We start from the raw sequence: 15314 nt of genomic DNA, 5'->3' as shown, positions 1-15314 counted from the left end.
TCATTTCCAGATAGACAGGGCGATGGTTCAATCAAACGAGGTCTCAAAGCTTCTTATCAGTTGGTACAGCGTGCATCGCGTCCTCCGTGTTCAGTAATCCAAACAGGCAGCTGAGTTGCTCATGACTGTGGCTGTGTCGGCGTGATCTGTACATGTACGGACGGAGTACCCACCTCGGAGCCGGGAGTCGGACATCCCTGGTCTAGTATTCGCCCGTTCGCCAAATTCCAGATCGTGAATTGTCGCACCGCCGGTTATCGGCAAGGCCATCCATCCCCCGAAAGTAGCAATCAGCAAGCTACAAAAGTACCTGTTCATGTTGATCACTGATAGGTGACAAATGCCTGTCGCTCGCTGCCTTGCGCAGCGTGCGTAAGCTCACGTGCAGTCGTCGTCAACCACGACAAACGGACAATTATCTTGATCAGTTGATCCCCATCCACTGCAGCGACTTGGCTTCCAAGACGATGCAAACAGCTCACTTCTAACTAATCGTCCGTCTCCCCCATGGCTTGTCTCAACGACAATACATTCGGTCCCGCGGTGCGAGGATGTCGCGGCGACTTTGACTTTACGCAACGGTTCGAGGAAATCGTGCTGGCATTGGTGCCTGCAGCCATCCTCATCGGCTTGGGGCTGGTGCGCTGCAGCGTGCTACTGAGACAGCCCAAGGTCATCGAGGGTCGATTGTTTCAATGGCTCAAAATCGTGAGACAAGCAACGTAGATCATCAAGTCTGGGAGCTGACTTGTCGCAGGTGGTGGCTGTGTCGTTGACTGCGACGCAATTAGGCCGTGTCGTACTGACCACGCAGGGTGATCACCATGTGTCCTCCACGAGACTGGCGGCGGAAATCGTACAACTGTTCGTATATGCCGTTATTATTGCATTATCACATCTGCAGCATGCACGGAGCCAGAAACCGTCCATGATACTTGAATGGTTCCTCTCCGCCACAATCTTCTGCGACATCACGCGCACGAGGACGCTCTGGCTTGCTGCATCAGACGGCGCATCGCGCTATGACGCCCATCTCCTCGCGGCATCGACCGCCCTCAAGGTCGTCCTACTGCTTCTGGAGTCACGGCAAAAGTCTCAATGGCAGATTGACACCAAGGAGCGCAGCCCCGAGGAAACGAGCGGCTTCTTCAGTTTGTCTGGCTACGCGTGGCTCAACAGGCTGCTCTTCAATGGCTACCGTCGCGTACTGGACCTCGATGATCTGTACGTGCTTGACGAGGACATGACCACTGATCGCCTGAGAACGCGGTCCAATGCGCACTTTGAGAACCAGGGCGCGTCAAAGTACTGGCTCACTCGCAAGCTGTTCCACAGTCTGCTCGTGCCAACAATCCTGCCCGTCGTCCCACGATTGGCCATGACAGGCTTCACATTCTGTCAACCATTCCTCATCGAAGCATTGCTGGACAACTTGCAATCCTCGTCGCCCTCTTTGAACTCAGGATACGCTCTGATCGGCGCCACGTTCCTCGTCTACGTCGGCATCGCTATATCCAACGCAATCTACTTCTACTGGCAAGAGCGCATGGTCACTATGATGCGCGGTCTTTTGGTGAGCGCCATCTACCGCAAGACGATCGCTCTGCCCACGACAGCCGTCTCCGACTCGGCCGCCTTGACACTGATGAATGCTGACATTGAGCGCATCACAATCGGATTCAAGCCATTGCATGAGTACTGGGCCAATACTATCGAGGTCGGCCTGGCCTGCTGGCTGCTCCAGGCGAAAATCGGCAACGCCTTTGTAGCGCCTATTGTCGTTGTAACGATCTGCATCATTCTCACAGCCGGCGTGGCCTCGGTGATAGGGAAACGTCAACGCGAATGGATGACTGCCATCGAGGCGCGTGTCGCGGCCACGTCATCTATGCTCGCCAACATGAAGCCGCTGCAGATCTCTGGTATGCTGAGCCCAGTGCAGAAGATGGTTCATCAGCTGCGCCTCGACGAGCTGCGCGTCGGCAGCCGATGGCGATATATGCTGCTCGTCGCGGTCAACCTGGCGTACACGCCCGAAACCATTGGACCTCTGATGGCGTTTGCGTTCACGGATCGAACACTTGGTGTCATTCGAATTTTCTCGGCCATGGCTTACATTACTCTGTTGACCATGCCCCTGTCCAGGCTCTTCCAGGACGTGCCCAAGACGGTCTCCGCATTTACTTGTCTCGGGCGCATCCAGGCCTTCCTGGACCTTTCGGATCGGGTTGACGCGCGCAGGATTCCTTATGAAACCAGTGCCTCTGAAGAGTCTGAAAAGGAGGCGGAGAAAGCGGCCGCTGTGCAAATTGTCAATGGTAGTTTTGGCTGGTCAGAAGGAACATACGCCCTGCGGAACGTCGATCTGAAGATACCCTCTTCCTCGCTCACCGTTGTTCTGGGACCTGTTGCGTCAGGTAAATCTACCCTGCTCAGAGGCTTGCTGGGAGAGACCCCCTTCAGCGCGGGCACTGTCCACTTGAGCTCTTCGCACCGCAGTATTGCCTACTGTGACCAAGAGCCTTGCTTGTCGACAAACACCCTTCGCGCCAACATCATCGGTCAGAAACCCTTTGATGCAAAGAGATACCAGCGGGTGCTGCACGCCACAGCTCTCCATATTGATGTGACCCTGCTTCCCAACGGCGACGAGACCAGAGTGGGCTCCAGCGGCGCAACGTTGAGTGGTGGACAGAAGCAGCGTGTGGCGTTGGCTCGCGCGTTGTACATGGATGCCGGGCTTCTCCTCCTCGACGACATCCTGAGTGGTCTGGACGCTTCGACGGCAGCACACGTCTTTCGCTACGCGTTGGGACCGCAGGGTCTTCTCAGCGAGGAGGGGAAAACGACAATCTTCTGCACACACGATGAGAGATACGTAGCCTTTGCCGACACGGTCGTGGTGCTTGGCGAGGGCGGCGTTGTCGCGGCCAATGGCACCTTTGACGACCTGGCCAGCCAGGGGTACTTCCCCAAGGTGAAAAAGAGCGCACAAGAGCTATTGAACGAAGGCCCGCCGACCATCGATGAGTCGTCCGTGGAGGTCGCCAAGCAGGAAACCCAGGAAGACAATGCTGTGGCGCGAGATGCCTCCCGAAAGGTGGGCGATTTCGCCGTGTACCGCACTTACTTCTCCAGCATGTCTCTCTGGGTCCTCATCGTCTTTGTCTTTGCCTGCGTCTGCGATGGCTTCATCTTCAACTTTCCCAACGTCTGGCTCAAGATCTGGTCCGAGGACGTGGCCAGCCCGAATCCCGCCCAGCCCAACGCGTTCTACATTGGCATCTATGGACTGCTACAGGTCTCTTGCCTCGTGGTTCTCACCATCATCGTGCTTCTTTGCACGCAGACGATGATCTCTCAGTCTGGCTTGGTCATGCACGCGAGCGTCCTTCACGCTGTGTGCCACGCGCCCTTGGCCTTTCTGGGCATAGCAGACAGGGGCGTCATCATCAACCTGTTTGCTCAAGATATGACGCTGATCGATAGCGAGCTACCAATATCTCTCATCAACTTTACCGCCAACTTCTTCGGGGGCCTCGGAGCCGCGGCTGTCATTGCTTCGTCCTCGCCATGGCTCGCCATTAGCTACCCGTTGCTGTTCGCCGTGCTATGGGCCATACAAATGTTCTACCTTCGCACCTCCCGACAGATTCGCCTCTTGGACTTGGAGGCCAAATCGCCTCTTTTCACCCACTTTATGGACACGATTGCGGCGCTGCCCACGATACGCGCTCATGGACAGGTCGAAGCGTCCATCGTCACCAACGACTTCCTCCTCAATCGTAGTCAACGCCCCGCGTACCTCCTGTACATGATCCAGCGATGGCTGCAGATTGTCCTCCGCTTTCTCGTGGCCGGTCTGGCCACCGTTGTCGTGGCGCTTGCCACGCAGACCCGTGCCAACTCTGGTCTGGCCGGTGCTACGCTCATCACATTGATGAACTTTGGCGACATGCTGGCGAGCATGGTCATAGCTTACACGCAGCTCGAGACCAGCATCGGTGCCGTCGCGAGACTGCGATCCTTTGCCTCCTCGACCCCTGTGCTGTCAGAACCTGAGAATCAATACCCCCCTGAGGCCAACTGGCCCCAGTACGGCAACATCAAGATCGAGAACGTGTCGGCTTCCTACAAGGGGTCCAGTTCAGAGAACAAGGATGAGCTCGCACTGAAAAGTCTCACCATGGATATCCGCGCTGGCGAGCGTGTCGCGCTCTGTGGCCGGACAGGGAGCGGCAAATCGTCACTCGTCCTCCTACTCCTCCGCCTGCTCGATCCTATGGAGCAGAGCAATTCTTCCATTACCGTCGACGATCTCGAGCTCACCAGCGTAGCACGCGAAACTGTTCGTAAACACGTCATTGCTGTCTCGCAGGACCCCATTTTCCTCCCGCCTTCGCAATACTCGACCATCCGCACCAATCTCGACCCCTATGAGGAAGCCACAGACGATGAGATCCACGAGGCTCTGCGACGCGTCAATCTCAACTTCCTCGTTTCCCCAAAGAACGGTGATCTGCACAAGGGCCTTGACGAACATTTCTCCATCGACCTCCTCAGTCAAGGCCAGCGGCAGCTCTTCAGCTTCGCCCGTGCTGTCGTGCGTCAACTCGTCCGTGGTCGGCATGGTGTGTGGCAGGGCATTCTGCTGCTTGATGAGATATCCTCGAGCGTGGATCAGGAGACGGACGAGAAGATGTGGAAGATTATCGAGGATGTCTTCAAGGGGTACACGACTATTATTGTGGCGCACCGTCTGGACTGGGCGGCCATGTGCGATCGGGTCGTCGTCATGCGCGCGGGTCAGATTGCGGAGGTAGGAGCCCCGATGGCTCTGATCGAGCAAGAAGGAGGGATGTTTAAGGAACTGTGGGATGCGCAAAGGCAGAAGAAGTGAGGATTGGATGGTCTCAGCTGAGGGTCCGGAGTGGTGGGATGGTTCGTTTGAGATATGAAGCAAGCGCGATCCGCGTATGTGCGTACGTTACATTAGTCATTCACTCTGAACTCTCGAAGAAAGAGACTGACCTCAAGCTGACATCGAAGTGAGGCGAAATTGGTAGCCGCCCTGCTCTTTCCGCAGACGACGTACACTTCCCGGAACTTACCCCCAGCTGCCTGACAACGTAGCCCTCAACTTCTTCTCTCACATCTCGCCAAGAAATGGGAAAGCAATTTACTTCGCTCAAGATGTCTCCAGACCCAGCCATAAAAAGCTCCTCAGCGCCAGCGCGTCCTAAACCCTTCACCAGATACCTGATTGATCCCAAAGGCGATACTATAATCGTACTTCAAAACCCGGGTGTCCATCGTGTCATCGGAGATAAAACCTGGCCTCAGGCAAATCCTCCTCAGGCAAAACCCCCCCAAACAAATCCTTTTCGGGCGAGTCCTTTTCTGGCGAACCCTACTCGGTCAAACCCTCCCCAAGCGAGTCCTTCTCAGGCGAGTCCTTTTCTGGCGAACCCCCCTCAGGCAAACCCTCCTCAGACGAATCCTCCTCAGGCGAATCCTCCCCAAGCGAATCCTTTTAGTCCTTTTGTGGCGAATCCCTTTCCGCAGCCGACAGTTCCATCACTTACAAGCCAGACACAAAGTAAGTGGTTTGGCAAAGAGAACTTTCAGTCGTATTAACCACGGTCCGTCACAGACACGGCTCCCGCTGCGCCCAAGCCAAAGCCAACCAGGGTCGAGTTTCTCGTCTCCTCAAAACACCTTACACTAGCATCCAAGTACTTTGAAACCATGCTTGAGGGGCCCTGGTCGGAGTCGACCGCCACAACCTCTCCGCACCGAGTTATCAATGCTTCAGAATGGTGCCCAGATGCTTTCCTCTTGGTACTATGTGGAATCCATGGTCAAGCGAGACAGGTCTCTCGGGGGCCCCTGATTGCGATACAAGCTCGAGTTGCTGCGATCTGCGATTACTATTAATGCACGGATACAATGAGTATCTATGCAGACTTTTGGGAGGCCAACCGGCTTGCACTTAAAGAACCCCATCTGGTTTTAGCAGCCAGCACACACATCTTACTGTTCATTCGAGCTGCAATTTCTGGCCACGCTCAATCTCTGTCGCAATTCACTCAGTGGTACGCCTCGTACGGCCGTGGCCCCCTTGACGATCTGAAAGTACCCATTGCGCAAAGCACCTTACGTGAGTCTTGCACATTCTTTCGCACTTCTTGCTGACGATTTCACTAGAAAAGGTCCAACGCTTTCGAGAAATGCGTCTACAAGAAATATTCGACGCCATTTACAGGACTTTAGAGCTGATCTCTTCTCCTAATACAGTGGGAAGCCCTTGCTCAAGAGTCTGTGTTGAAAGAACAATGGGACAACTCTGCCTACCCTTGGCACGCACAAACTTGCTGCATCAAAAGCCCCAGTCCCCCTTTCTTGGCCACTCTGTCAAACAGCTCTCTGATGGGTTTCAAGGGACCCGTGGGCTGAATTCAAACAACTACGGAGACATCGTGTTGCCGTCACAGCTAGATGGTACTGGCCTTTCCCAGGCCTGCAAGTCACCTCACTGCCAATGCCTGACCCTCCTACACAGCACAATCGGTAAAGTCAATAATCAGATCAAGAACTACAACTGGGCTGCGGAATGATTATCGTGTTCGGTTTCAAAGACGAGATCTGCAGTCTGTAGCAGCAATGTCGCGCAACATTCAAAACAATATGTAGCAATGCTAGGAGCATGAGGGACTGTAGACTATCAGGAACAGGCAGGTATCGATCATGTGCGTTTGTTATACTCCGGGCAATCGAGTGTCCTAGGACAGCTGTGGTTAAACAGTGATTAACATTTCTGGAACTGACTTGAGGAACTACCCACCTTATCAAAGAAACTTCACCAAGGCGAGCTATTTGTCTATTTCACTATCTAATCAACCCCTTCGAACCGTGTCTGAAAACCATGCAGTGTCGTCCTCACTCTATCTCAGGGTCATCCTCCAGCACTTCGGCCATCTCCCGAGCCGAATACCTCTCTACCGCTGTGGGCGCCAAAGCCCCCTTCACAAGGCCACGCAGTCCATTGCACGGCATCAGCTCCCACTTCCTCTGCAGAAGTGTCTGCCAGTCATCCAAGTCGGGTCCGTGTCCGCTCTCAGAGCCGTCGCATGACCCATGGCGATCGTCCCAGACCTGCAGGTACTTTTCGGGGAGCATGACGAGCCGCAGCAAGAACAGCCCCGTCACGCCCAGCGAGAAGATATCACTTCCAAAGCCTAGATATTCCCCAAAGGCGTACTCTGGTGCACGATAGAGCGCCGTCCCTCGATCAGGGGTCGAGCCTTCTGGCCCAGCTGCACCGAAATCGATCAGGATGGGAGGCTGGCCCGGAGTGTACAGGATGTTCTGAGGCTTGATGTCGTGGTGCAAAATGCCTCAAGCATGGAGATGGGCCAAAGCCGAGCACATGGCCTTGAACACGGCCCGCGTGTCCTCAATTGTGCCGCTGTACAGATGCGTCAAGGGGCTTGTGTAAGATGCGAGATTCGGGTGGTCGTAGTATTCCAGGAATATTGCATGGCATCTCGCGTCTGCGCCATGAAATCCGACAATGTTCTCCTGTAGTGATGGTTAGTACCATCAAACACTAGCGGGAAGACAGGTGTCCATGGACTTACATGGTTGTGTCCCCTGGTCATCTTAACCTCGTTGTCAAAGATCCGGGCTCTTTCGTGTAAAGAGCTGGCCCGGGAACTGCGCAAGATCTTGACAGCTACTAAAGACTTTTCACTGCCGGACTACAGGATGCCCTTAAAGACTGCCGAGGCTTCTTTTCTGGAAATTTCGTCGACTTTGATCACCGAATACCTGCGTTCATCTGCCGCCCGGGAATGGCGGCGCTTTTTCAGGGTCATCGTAGCTGTCTGGCCGAGTCCAAGTGTAAGCAGGCAGTTCCCCTGATCAGTCTTTGCTGTGTCTTCTGGTGGCTGATTGCTCTTTGAAATTTCATTAGAACATGCCTCTCAAGATGCCGTTCTCGAACTCAGCTTACCAGTTTTCTGGAATCAACGATCTGCGTGCCAGTCGTTGTCCGCCTCTTTTTGGACAACCCCACGGCGTTCGCGGGCAGGCGTTTTTGACCGATAATCGGTACAGAGGAAACGTTACGGTAGACCATAAACGACCTAGGCAAGAGCCAGACATTGGCCAAGTGGAAGCTTTCGTGGGAAGAGATCACCCAATGGCCCGGCGTAACTCGCACGTACTCGCCTTGTTGTACCGTCTGCACCGCAGAAGGGCCACCAGCCTTTCTTTCAGCTTTCACTTTGAGCAGATGGCGCTGAAAATGAACCGGTTTGTGGTTGACGCTGCGAACCATGACATCGTCGCTGGCAGGATCATATGCAACGTGGAGCCTCGCCGAGCCCAGAGTCATCATGCAATGTGCTCCCCACGCGCCTTGCTTCACAGCACAGACAAGGTAGTCGAGATCGCCAAGCAGCACGGTCTCAGAAGTCCCCTCCCTGATGGACAACTGAGCTGTGCTTGGCGCAATCACCAAGCGAGTATGCAGCGGTACGTCGTTGACTAAAAGTCGATGGAAGGCCAAGACGACATGATCCGGCAGGCCTTTCTTGCGGCCGTTCTCTTGGAGCTCGAAGGCGTAGCTCACTCCTCTGGTCATATCCAAGAACTCTGCTGAAGCAGACATCTCGTGGGCGACGGAAACGACCGTTGGGATTCGTTCTGGAGCTGAAGGTTGGCGTTCAACTGGCGGAATGCGTATTACTCAGTGCTTTGGATGAAAATTGATTCAAAAAATGCTTCTCTTCCGATGTCTTTTGTAGGCTTTGTGATTGAGCAGTAGAGAGATGTCTGAAAAATTGAGACTGGGAACACAGCAACAGAAGTGCGATTAAAGTACATGTTGACCTCAGAACCTCAGTGACCGCTCCGTGGGTTTGCTATGGCTTCATGACGCAGCGGCAATGGCATCGGATGGAAGTATCTCGATCTGGAAGGTCCCTTTTTGTACATGCTCAGCGGCTCTCATCATTGTGGTTGAGGGGAGGTTTCTGGTGTTTCTCGGTATGTTGGAGTAAGTTTGCTGCATTGCGTTTTGTCACATGTTCCCGCACGCAAAGATAAGAACACAAGATTGCCAATAGGAACAAAAGATACAATAAACTGTATTAAATTCGTCAGATCCTTCCGTTTGATAGCGACGAATGGACCTAGGGGCAGGCTGCAGGCATAGAAAACTGTTTGCCCTGCATCCGGTCTTCTGACTTTTACGAGACTGATGTCGATTACTGGACTGGTAATATCTTTGATGTGTTTGAAGAAAGTCGATAATTGTGTGGACTTCTATGTGTTTGTCATTTTGCAAGTTACGGTCAGCATGTTTTCACGTATCTTAAAGAAAGTAACCATTTGGTGCGGAAACTCCACCTCAGCGGTTTGCTTCTCTGGCGCCGCATGTCAACACACGAGATGGGACATGAGACCTGTAACCCATTCCCTCACAAACACAAACGGCCAGGCTTGCCATGGCCTGCCTCAGTGGCGGCCCGGCGCTTCACCTCCGTTCACTTGGAGATTTGCCCATTCTGAACCTCGCCAATGGCCCTGTTCGTCATCCAGATTGCTGCTTGAGCTTGTCGTCCAAATTGCTCACCATTCTCGCGGACGTTTTCCCACGGTCATACCCGCCATCATCAACCGTTCTTTCTGTCGGCAGTGGCAGCGGTCTCCTGGAAGCCTTTCTGTTCGATCATGCACAAAACACTCTCAACGTCGAGGGCGTGGAAGTGCATCAGCAGGATGACACCCAGGTCAACAGGTACCTGCCTGAGCCGTGCTACCACACCGTGCGGGGGACGTGGGATCTCTCACCACGACTACGCGATGCAGATGTTCGTGGACTGTTGTTTGTCTACCCACGCCAGGTGGATTTGGTACGTCGCTACGTTGAGGCCGCGTCTTCTTCGCAAGCGCAGCACGTCGGCCACATTGTCTGGTTAGGACCGCAGGCCGACTGGGCAGATTTCAAGGTGGCCTTTGCTGGGGTCCGCGACTCTGATCTGAAGATATTGAGCGGCGAGGAAGCTGGACTGGAGGAATTTGAGATGATGGCGATTCTGCAGAGGACTGGCGATTGAGTCTCGAACATGACTTCTCTTGAAGATCTCCCTCTAACAGAATGAGGGCTGGAGTGGCTCCACGGTCACCCATGGTCCTTCAACAGCAGCTCCCACGGCTATTGATGATGGCGGCGGCAGAAATTGAGCGCAGCCCTGCAACGAGCCCCCTCTGGAGTCATTCTGCTTATCGAATATCGATCCTATGTTCTCTGGATACGGCCAGCTTGGTTCGCCGAGCTGTGAGACTCATTCCAAGGTGAAGCGGGCTGGCCAGAGCTGCCAGAGTCAGCCCACTGCGTCCACAGCTCGTACGCAACACCCAACGCAAAGTACAGCCGATTCATTTCAATGCGTACATTCCACCTTCAATCAGACTGAGGCACATTCTCAGCATTTTCCTGGCGATACGAGTGGTACCACCTGCGTGAACTAGTCCTTCACTAGCACCATCTCGCTTGCGTCATCCTTCGTCGTCGCGTACTTGGAGCTGGAGAGCTCCCCGCCTACCTCAGCTCACCGAGCTCACACCTCTCTCCCCCTTGCCCCATCAAGAGCAACCAATCTTCCGCATCGACAAGTACTTTATCAATCAAAAAATATTAGAAAAACATGTCTTCAGACACGAGCACTCACAACGGCAATGTGCGCGCGGCCGCCCAGACCCAGGCATCCAATGTCTACTCTGTCGCTCAGCGCTCCCTCGACCGCGTCGTCCCGGCATCCTCGCGCCAGGCTGTGTATGAAAATGCGTCCGAGTTCGCGCACACAAGGCCAATTCTCTTCGTAAGGCCTCACTACCACCATTCTCCTTGCTTGTGCACAGATGGGCTAACACGGTGCAGTCATTCGTAGTGGCGCAGCTCGCATTCTCCTTCCTGCCCATCCTGCTCTTCATCGCGTTCAGCGTGTCGACCGTCGCGTTGGCGCTCGGCGTCGCTGTGGTCTTTAGTCTTTTCTGGATAAGCGTGGCTTTCATGGTTCTCGTTCCGACGTTACTGGTCACGTCTTCCATTGCGGTTTTGGTCTGGGGCTGGGCTATCGGAAGCTTCCTCATTGCACGATGGCTCTATGTCCACTCGCCTATCGGTGTTAAGGGAGACCTGCAGGTAGATGCCGCTGGTCGCAAGATGGAGGTGAGCAAGAACGAGAAGGGCGTGGATGGCAGGGTTGAGCGAAAGGATTGAGCTCGATACGTAGCACGCTCCCACCTCCTTGACGAATGTATGAATAAAAGCTCGTGTTTCCAGTGCTTTCCATTCCTAGAGACCTGTCTATCCCATCCCAGCAGTTACGTATTACAGATACAGACCCTCTGGCTCGCCCTCCTGCTTAGTACGGAGCACACGCTCGCGCGCAGATCGCAAGTCCGCCATCTGCACGCGCATTCTGCGCTCGCGTAGCGCCAGCATACCAGCCTCCGAGCAGATCGCCTTGATGTCGGCACCTGACAAGTCGTCCTTTTGCGAGATGAACTCCTCCAGGTCGACGTCTTCGCTCAGGTTCATCTTGGACGTGTGCAGTGTGAAGATCTTGCGCTTGGTGTTCTGATCGGGATTCTCAAAGAGAATCTTTCGGTCGATACGGCCCGGTCGGATCAGGGCAGGGTCGAGTGTGTCGATCTTGTTGGTGGCCATGATGACCTTGACGTCGCCGCGATCATCGAAACCGTCGAGCTGGTTCAGCAGCTCCAACATGGTACGTTGCACCTCACGCTCACCGCCGGATGTAGACTCGTATCGTTTGGTGCCAATGGCGTCGATCTCATCAATGAAGACGATGGAGGGTGCGTTCTCTCCAGCAACCTGGCAATGTCAGTTTCGTGATCACACAGTGGATAGCCTAAGCACATACCTGGAAGAGCTGGCGCACCAGGCGAGGGCCGTCACCGAGGTACTTTTGAATGAGCTCGGAACCCACGATACGCAGGAATGTGGCAGATGTTTGGTTGGCAACTGCCTTGGCCAAGAGCGTCTTTCCGGTACCAGGGGCACCGTAAAGGATCACACCCTTTGGTGGCTTGATTCCCATCTCCTCGTACATCTCAGGATGTAATAGAGGCAGCTCCACCGACTCTCGCACCTCCTGGATCTGTTGCTCCAAACCACCAATATCCGCGTACGACTCTGTCGGCGCCTTGTCCAGCTTCATCACACTCACAATCGGGTCGGCATCGTCTGTCAGCACACCGACAATGCTGACACTCTTGTGGTGCAGCAGTACGCTGGCTCCGGGCTCCAGGAGGTCTTTGTCGACAAAGCTCATGATGCTGACGTAGTACTCGGGGCCAGTGGTGCTGCTCACGATAGCATGGTCGTCATCGATAAGCTCCTCCAAGGTGCCCACACCCATCGGGCTGCCCCTCATATCGTCAACGCGACCGCGCTCGTCGGCAAGTCTGTCCTGATCGGCCTCATTGGCGGTGGCAGAGCCCTCCTTGGCAGCCTTTGCCTTGCGAAGTCGCTCCTGGTTCTCGACGTACTCTTCCTCGAGGAGCAGGTGGTCATGAATGCGCTGCATTCGCAGGAGTCGGAGCTTGCAGCGACTGGTCGGGTAGACGGCTGGAAGCTTCGCAGCGGCGCTGGAGCCAGCAGCCTTCTTCTTCTTGCGGCCGATGCGAGTTGTCGGGCGAGGCGGGGGCTCGTACTTCGGCTTGTCCTTCTACAAGAGTGTCAGCTAACTGCGCAATGTAGCTAGGAGAGAGACGAACCTTCTTATCCTTATCATCCTTGCCATCTTGGCCGCCCATGCCAGATTGGCCTTGACCCTGGCTGATGTCAGTGCAAGGTTCTTTGGCGCCGTCTCGGGGTATTTACCATCTTGGCGGACTGCTTGTGTCTATCTGATGAGCTTCTCTGACGCTTATGCGCTTTTTGGGGTTGTTCGAGGGCCGACGTGGATGGGCTGCTTGTTGTGCTGATATGCAGGGAGCTGGCGCTGTTGCTTTGGCGTTGGATGATGATGGAATCTAGGCGACCCCCCAGGCGCCAGCCTACCACGACAGCTTGGATCGGGTCACGTGCAGATTAGTAATCCACCACGCGCCATGAATTTGGGCCATAGCAACGACACGCTTCTGTTCAAGTCCTTCACACTCGCGTGTGCAGCGCCAGTATTTCAAAGCAGGGCGGATAGCCTTGCGCAGCCATGCTATAGACTGCGGAGTATGGCAGATCAATAGTTTGTCTTCAGTACCAGCCGGCCATGGTTTCTCACCACGCACGGCGCATCACTTTTCGGTGAAAACTGACACGACAGACCGCCAATGGTGTTAGGTGAGGATCGACTCGAAATGGCGACTATACCAGGGCAGCCTGCCTGCAGACCAAATCCAATGGTTGAATGACTCGAACAGTCACACTTTGGGGTATTTGACGTTCACACAGTGGTCATCTGCGTGTAATCACCCGCCTGGTCTCTACTCCAGCCTGTCTTTTCAGCCTCAGCGACCCAGCTCTTCCATTAGGGACTTTCCTGGACTGTACCGCGGTGAGCGACATGCAGCGGCCCATGCTTTCAAATGAACTGAATCACAGTTGCGCCGGGCAAGTATGAGCATATCAATATAAGTACGAATAAAAGGTCATAACAACCTATCTGATCTCCTAGGTAGGGCCCCATTCTGCGATCGAGTTTCGCAGAGTCCAGCCATCAGCTATCCTCTCTCCTCTTTGCCCTTGTCCACCCACCCTTCTCAGTCAGGGTCCCATGCGCATAGTCCGCATCTCGATTGTCATAGTCAAAACTATCCGTTCCATCGAGATACACATGATTGTACCGCCAATCCCAAACGGCTGCATAGACGGCCCTGTACGACGCGAAAGCCGTGGCGACCCCGATGAGTGCTCCCCCGACAATGTCATACCAATGGTGCATCCTGTCGACGTTAAGGAGGCCGCAGTTGATACTGGCCAAGAAGATGGGCACCGCTGTGACCGTAACTCTCCAGATCTCGGGTCGGCGATTTGCCCACACTTTGAGTTTGGCGTTCAGCCAGAGAGACAGGTAGACGGACGCCGCGAGCCCCGCGGCACTGTGTCCGCTGGGGAAGGACGTCATGGCAATCCGCAACAGGTTCTTGTCTGTTTGCGTGCATATACTCGTCGTGTACATGATGTTCTGAAACCCGTTTCCTTGCGGAGGAGTGATCGAGGCGTTGAAATACGGCTGACACACGTCAAGGAAGTTTGGCCTCAAGCCGCCGATCAATACTTTCAGAACGACCTGGAACAGTGTCGCCAGCAGGACAGCGTGCAGAAGGCCCATGACGGCAGCGTCCCAGTCCCAGAACGAGCGTAACCACCATTGTGCGGTGGTAAAGACGCCGAGAGGCAGAAAGAGGGCGAGACAGGCGACCACAGCGGAGGAAAGGATCCAGTCCCTCGCTGGGTATGCCAGGTCGGTGTTGACTACGGTGCGCTGGGTGTCCTGATACACGACGAAGCGGCGCTCGAAAGGGGGCGACACACTGTCCATCTTTATGCGCCAGTCAGTACACGAAGCAGAGACAATACCTTGGGGCCGTCACCTACGAATAATGATATTGCACCAAGCGCAACAAGCACGAGCAAATCTGGCCAGCGGCGGCGCCACCAGAGAATCAGGGCAGCTAGAGGGCGAGGGCGTACGGACACCAAAAGGTCGGCTGGCATCGTGAGGGCAGTCAGGAATCTGACCGGCTGTGATGGATAGCGAGTAAGTGATGGTTCGAAGGCGGAGAATATTGGAGTTTGGACGATGTAGTGTTTGGGTTAGGGGCACATTGGCTTTGTGAAGACGGTAACATCAAACGTTCAACGTGCACCTTCTCTTAATTTGAGCTCCAGTCGTCCTGCCCGCACCTTCCACTACTACTTTACTTTCAATTCGAGCTCATTGCAGTACCACATGTGTTTCTCGAAGGGTTGTGACTTTGAGGACTTGGGTGCCGCCGGGTAAGCTGGTCTCTTCAATATGAGGCCAGACTGCGTCAACACTGCGACGACAGCGCCGTCATCAACATCCCACCTCTACCCCGTCTTTTCATCCTTCTTCATGCCGTAGGGTGGGAAGCAGCTCTTCCTCGCGGGATAGCCACAGGGATTCCGCCCATCCGAGGCACCGGTCGCGGTATCTGTGGAATGCTGCGCGCCAGCTTCGTGGCTTCCGGTCTGGCCGGACTTCTGGACGTTCTTTGCTGATGGTCAGTCGTTACCATATTAGTTATCGCTG

General features: G+C 54.6%; 8 protein-coding genes across 8 annotated transcripts; 5 read left to right on the top strand and 3 right to left on the bottom strand.

Moving 5' to 3' along the window:
- The first annotated feature begins 260 nt into the window (after positions 1–260).
- Positions 261–5033, top strand: F5Z01DRAFT_173629 (ABC transporter). Its single transcript, XM_046257923.1, has 2 exons — positions 261–708; positions 758–5033. The coding sequence occupies exons 1-2, from the start codon at positions 508–510 to the stop codon at positions 4898–4900; spliced, it is 4344 nt and encodes a 1447-aa protein (XP_046116996.1). The 5' UTR covers positions 261–507; the 3' UTR covers positions 4901–5033.
- Positions 5034–5067: 34 nt separating this feature from the next.
- On the top strand, positions 5068–6431 carry F5Z01DRAFT_173802 (uncharacterized protein). The gene is made up of 2 exons (XM_046257925.1): positions 5068–5599; positions 5654–6431. Exons 1-2 carry the CDS (start codon positions 5167–5169, stop codon positions 5935–5937), a joined length of 717 nt encoding a protein of 238 aa, XP_046116995.1. The 5' UTR covers positions 5068–5166; the 3' UTR covers positions 5938–6431.
- Positions 5950–6617, top strand: F5Z01DRAFT_637819 (uncharacterized protein; the record flags this gene model as incomplete). Its single annotated transcript, XM_046262314.1, has 2 exons — positions 5950–6160; positions 6208–6617. The coding sequence occupies 2 exons, from the start codon at positions 5950–5952 to the stop codon at positions 6615–6617; spliced, it is 621 nt and encodes a 206-aa protein (XP_046116994.1).
- A 322-nt stretch (positions 6618–6939) lies between these two features.
- Positions 6940–8674, bottom strand: F5Z01DRAFT_751495 (kinase-like domain-containing protein; the record flags this gene model as incomplete). The annotated part of the gene is made up of 5 exons (XM_046267050.1): positions 6940–7374; positions 7444–7581; positions 7641–7752; positions 7831–7958; positions 8015–8674. 5 exons carry the CDS (start codon positions 8672–8674, stop codon positions 6940–6942), a joined length of 1473 nt encoding a protein of 490 aa, XP_046116993.1.
- Positions 8675–9512: 838 nt separating this feature from the next.
- Positions 9513–10124, top strand: F5Z01DRAFT_675467 (uncharacterized protein; the record flags this gene model as incomplete). The annotated part of the gene is made up of 1 exon (XM_046265147.1): positions 9513–10124. The coding sequence occupies one exon, from the start codon at positions 9513–9515 to the stop codon at positions 10122–10124; it is 612 nt and encodes a 203-aa protein (XP_046116992.1).
- Positions 10125–10627: 503 nt separating this feature from the next.
- Positions 10628–11594, top strand: F5Z01DRAFT_173705 (uncharacterized protein). Its single transcript, XM_046257924.1, has 2 exons — positions 10628–10889; positions 10949–11594. Exons 1-2 carry the CDS (start codon positions 10716–10718, stop codon positions 11288–11290), a joined length of 516 nt encoding a protein of 171 aa, XP_046116991.1. The 5' UTR covers positions 10628–10715; the 3' UTR covers positions 11291–11594.
- Positions 11281–13048, bottom strand: F5Z01DRAFT_173508 (P-loop containing nucleoside triphosphate hydrolase protein). Its single transcript, XM_046257922.1, has 4 exons — positions 12920–13048; positions 12814–12863; positions 11958–12764; positions 11281–11908 (listed from the first exon to the last, which is right to left on the bottom strand). Exons 2-4 carry the CDS (start codon positions 12850–12852, stop codon positions 11402–11404), a joined length of 1353 nt encoding a protein of 450 aa, XP_046116990.1. The 5' UTR covers positions 12853–12863; positions 12920–13048; the 3' UTR covers positions 11281–11401.
- A 471-nt stretch (positions 13049–13519) lies between these two features.
- F5Z01DRAFT_173471 (phosphatidic acid phosphatase type 2/haloperoxidase) lies at positions 13520–14933 on the bottom strand. Its single transcript, XM_046257921.1, has 2 exons — positions 14636–14933; positions 13520–14579 (listed from the first exon to the last, which is right to left on the bottom strand). The coding sequence occupies exons 1-2, from the start codon at positions 14753–14755 to the stop codon at positions 13755–13757; spliced, it is 945 nt and encodes a 314-aa protein (XP_046116989.1). The 5' UTR covers positions 14756–14933; the 3' UTR covers positions 13520–13754.
- Positions 14934–15314: the final 381 nt, after the last annotated feature.

This window comes from Emericellopsis atlantica, assembly GCF_019669845.1.
Source record: "Emericellopsis atlantica unplaced genomic scaffold F5Z01scaffold_18, whole genome shotgun sequence".
In the NCBI taxonomy this organism is placed as follows: Eukaryota; Fungi; Ascomycota; class Sordariomycetes; order Hypocreales; family Bionectriaceae; genus Emericellopsis; species Emericellopsis atlantica.
Note: the sequence above shows the minus strand (reverse complement) of the source record. Positions and strands in the feature narration are given on the sequence as shown.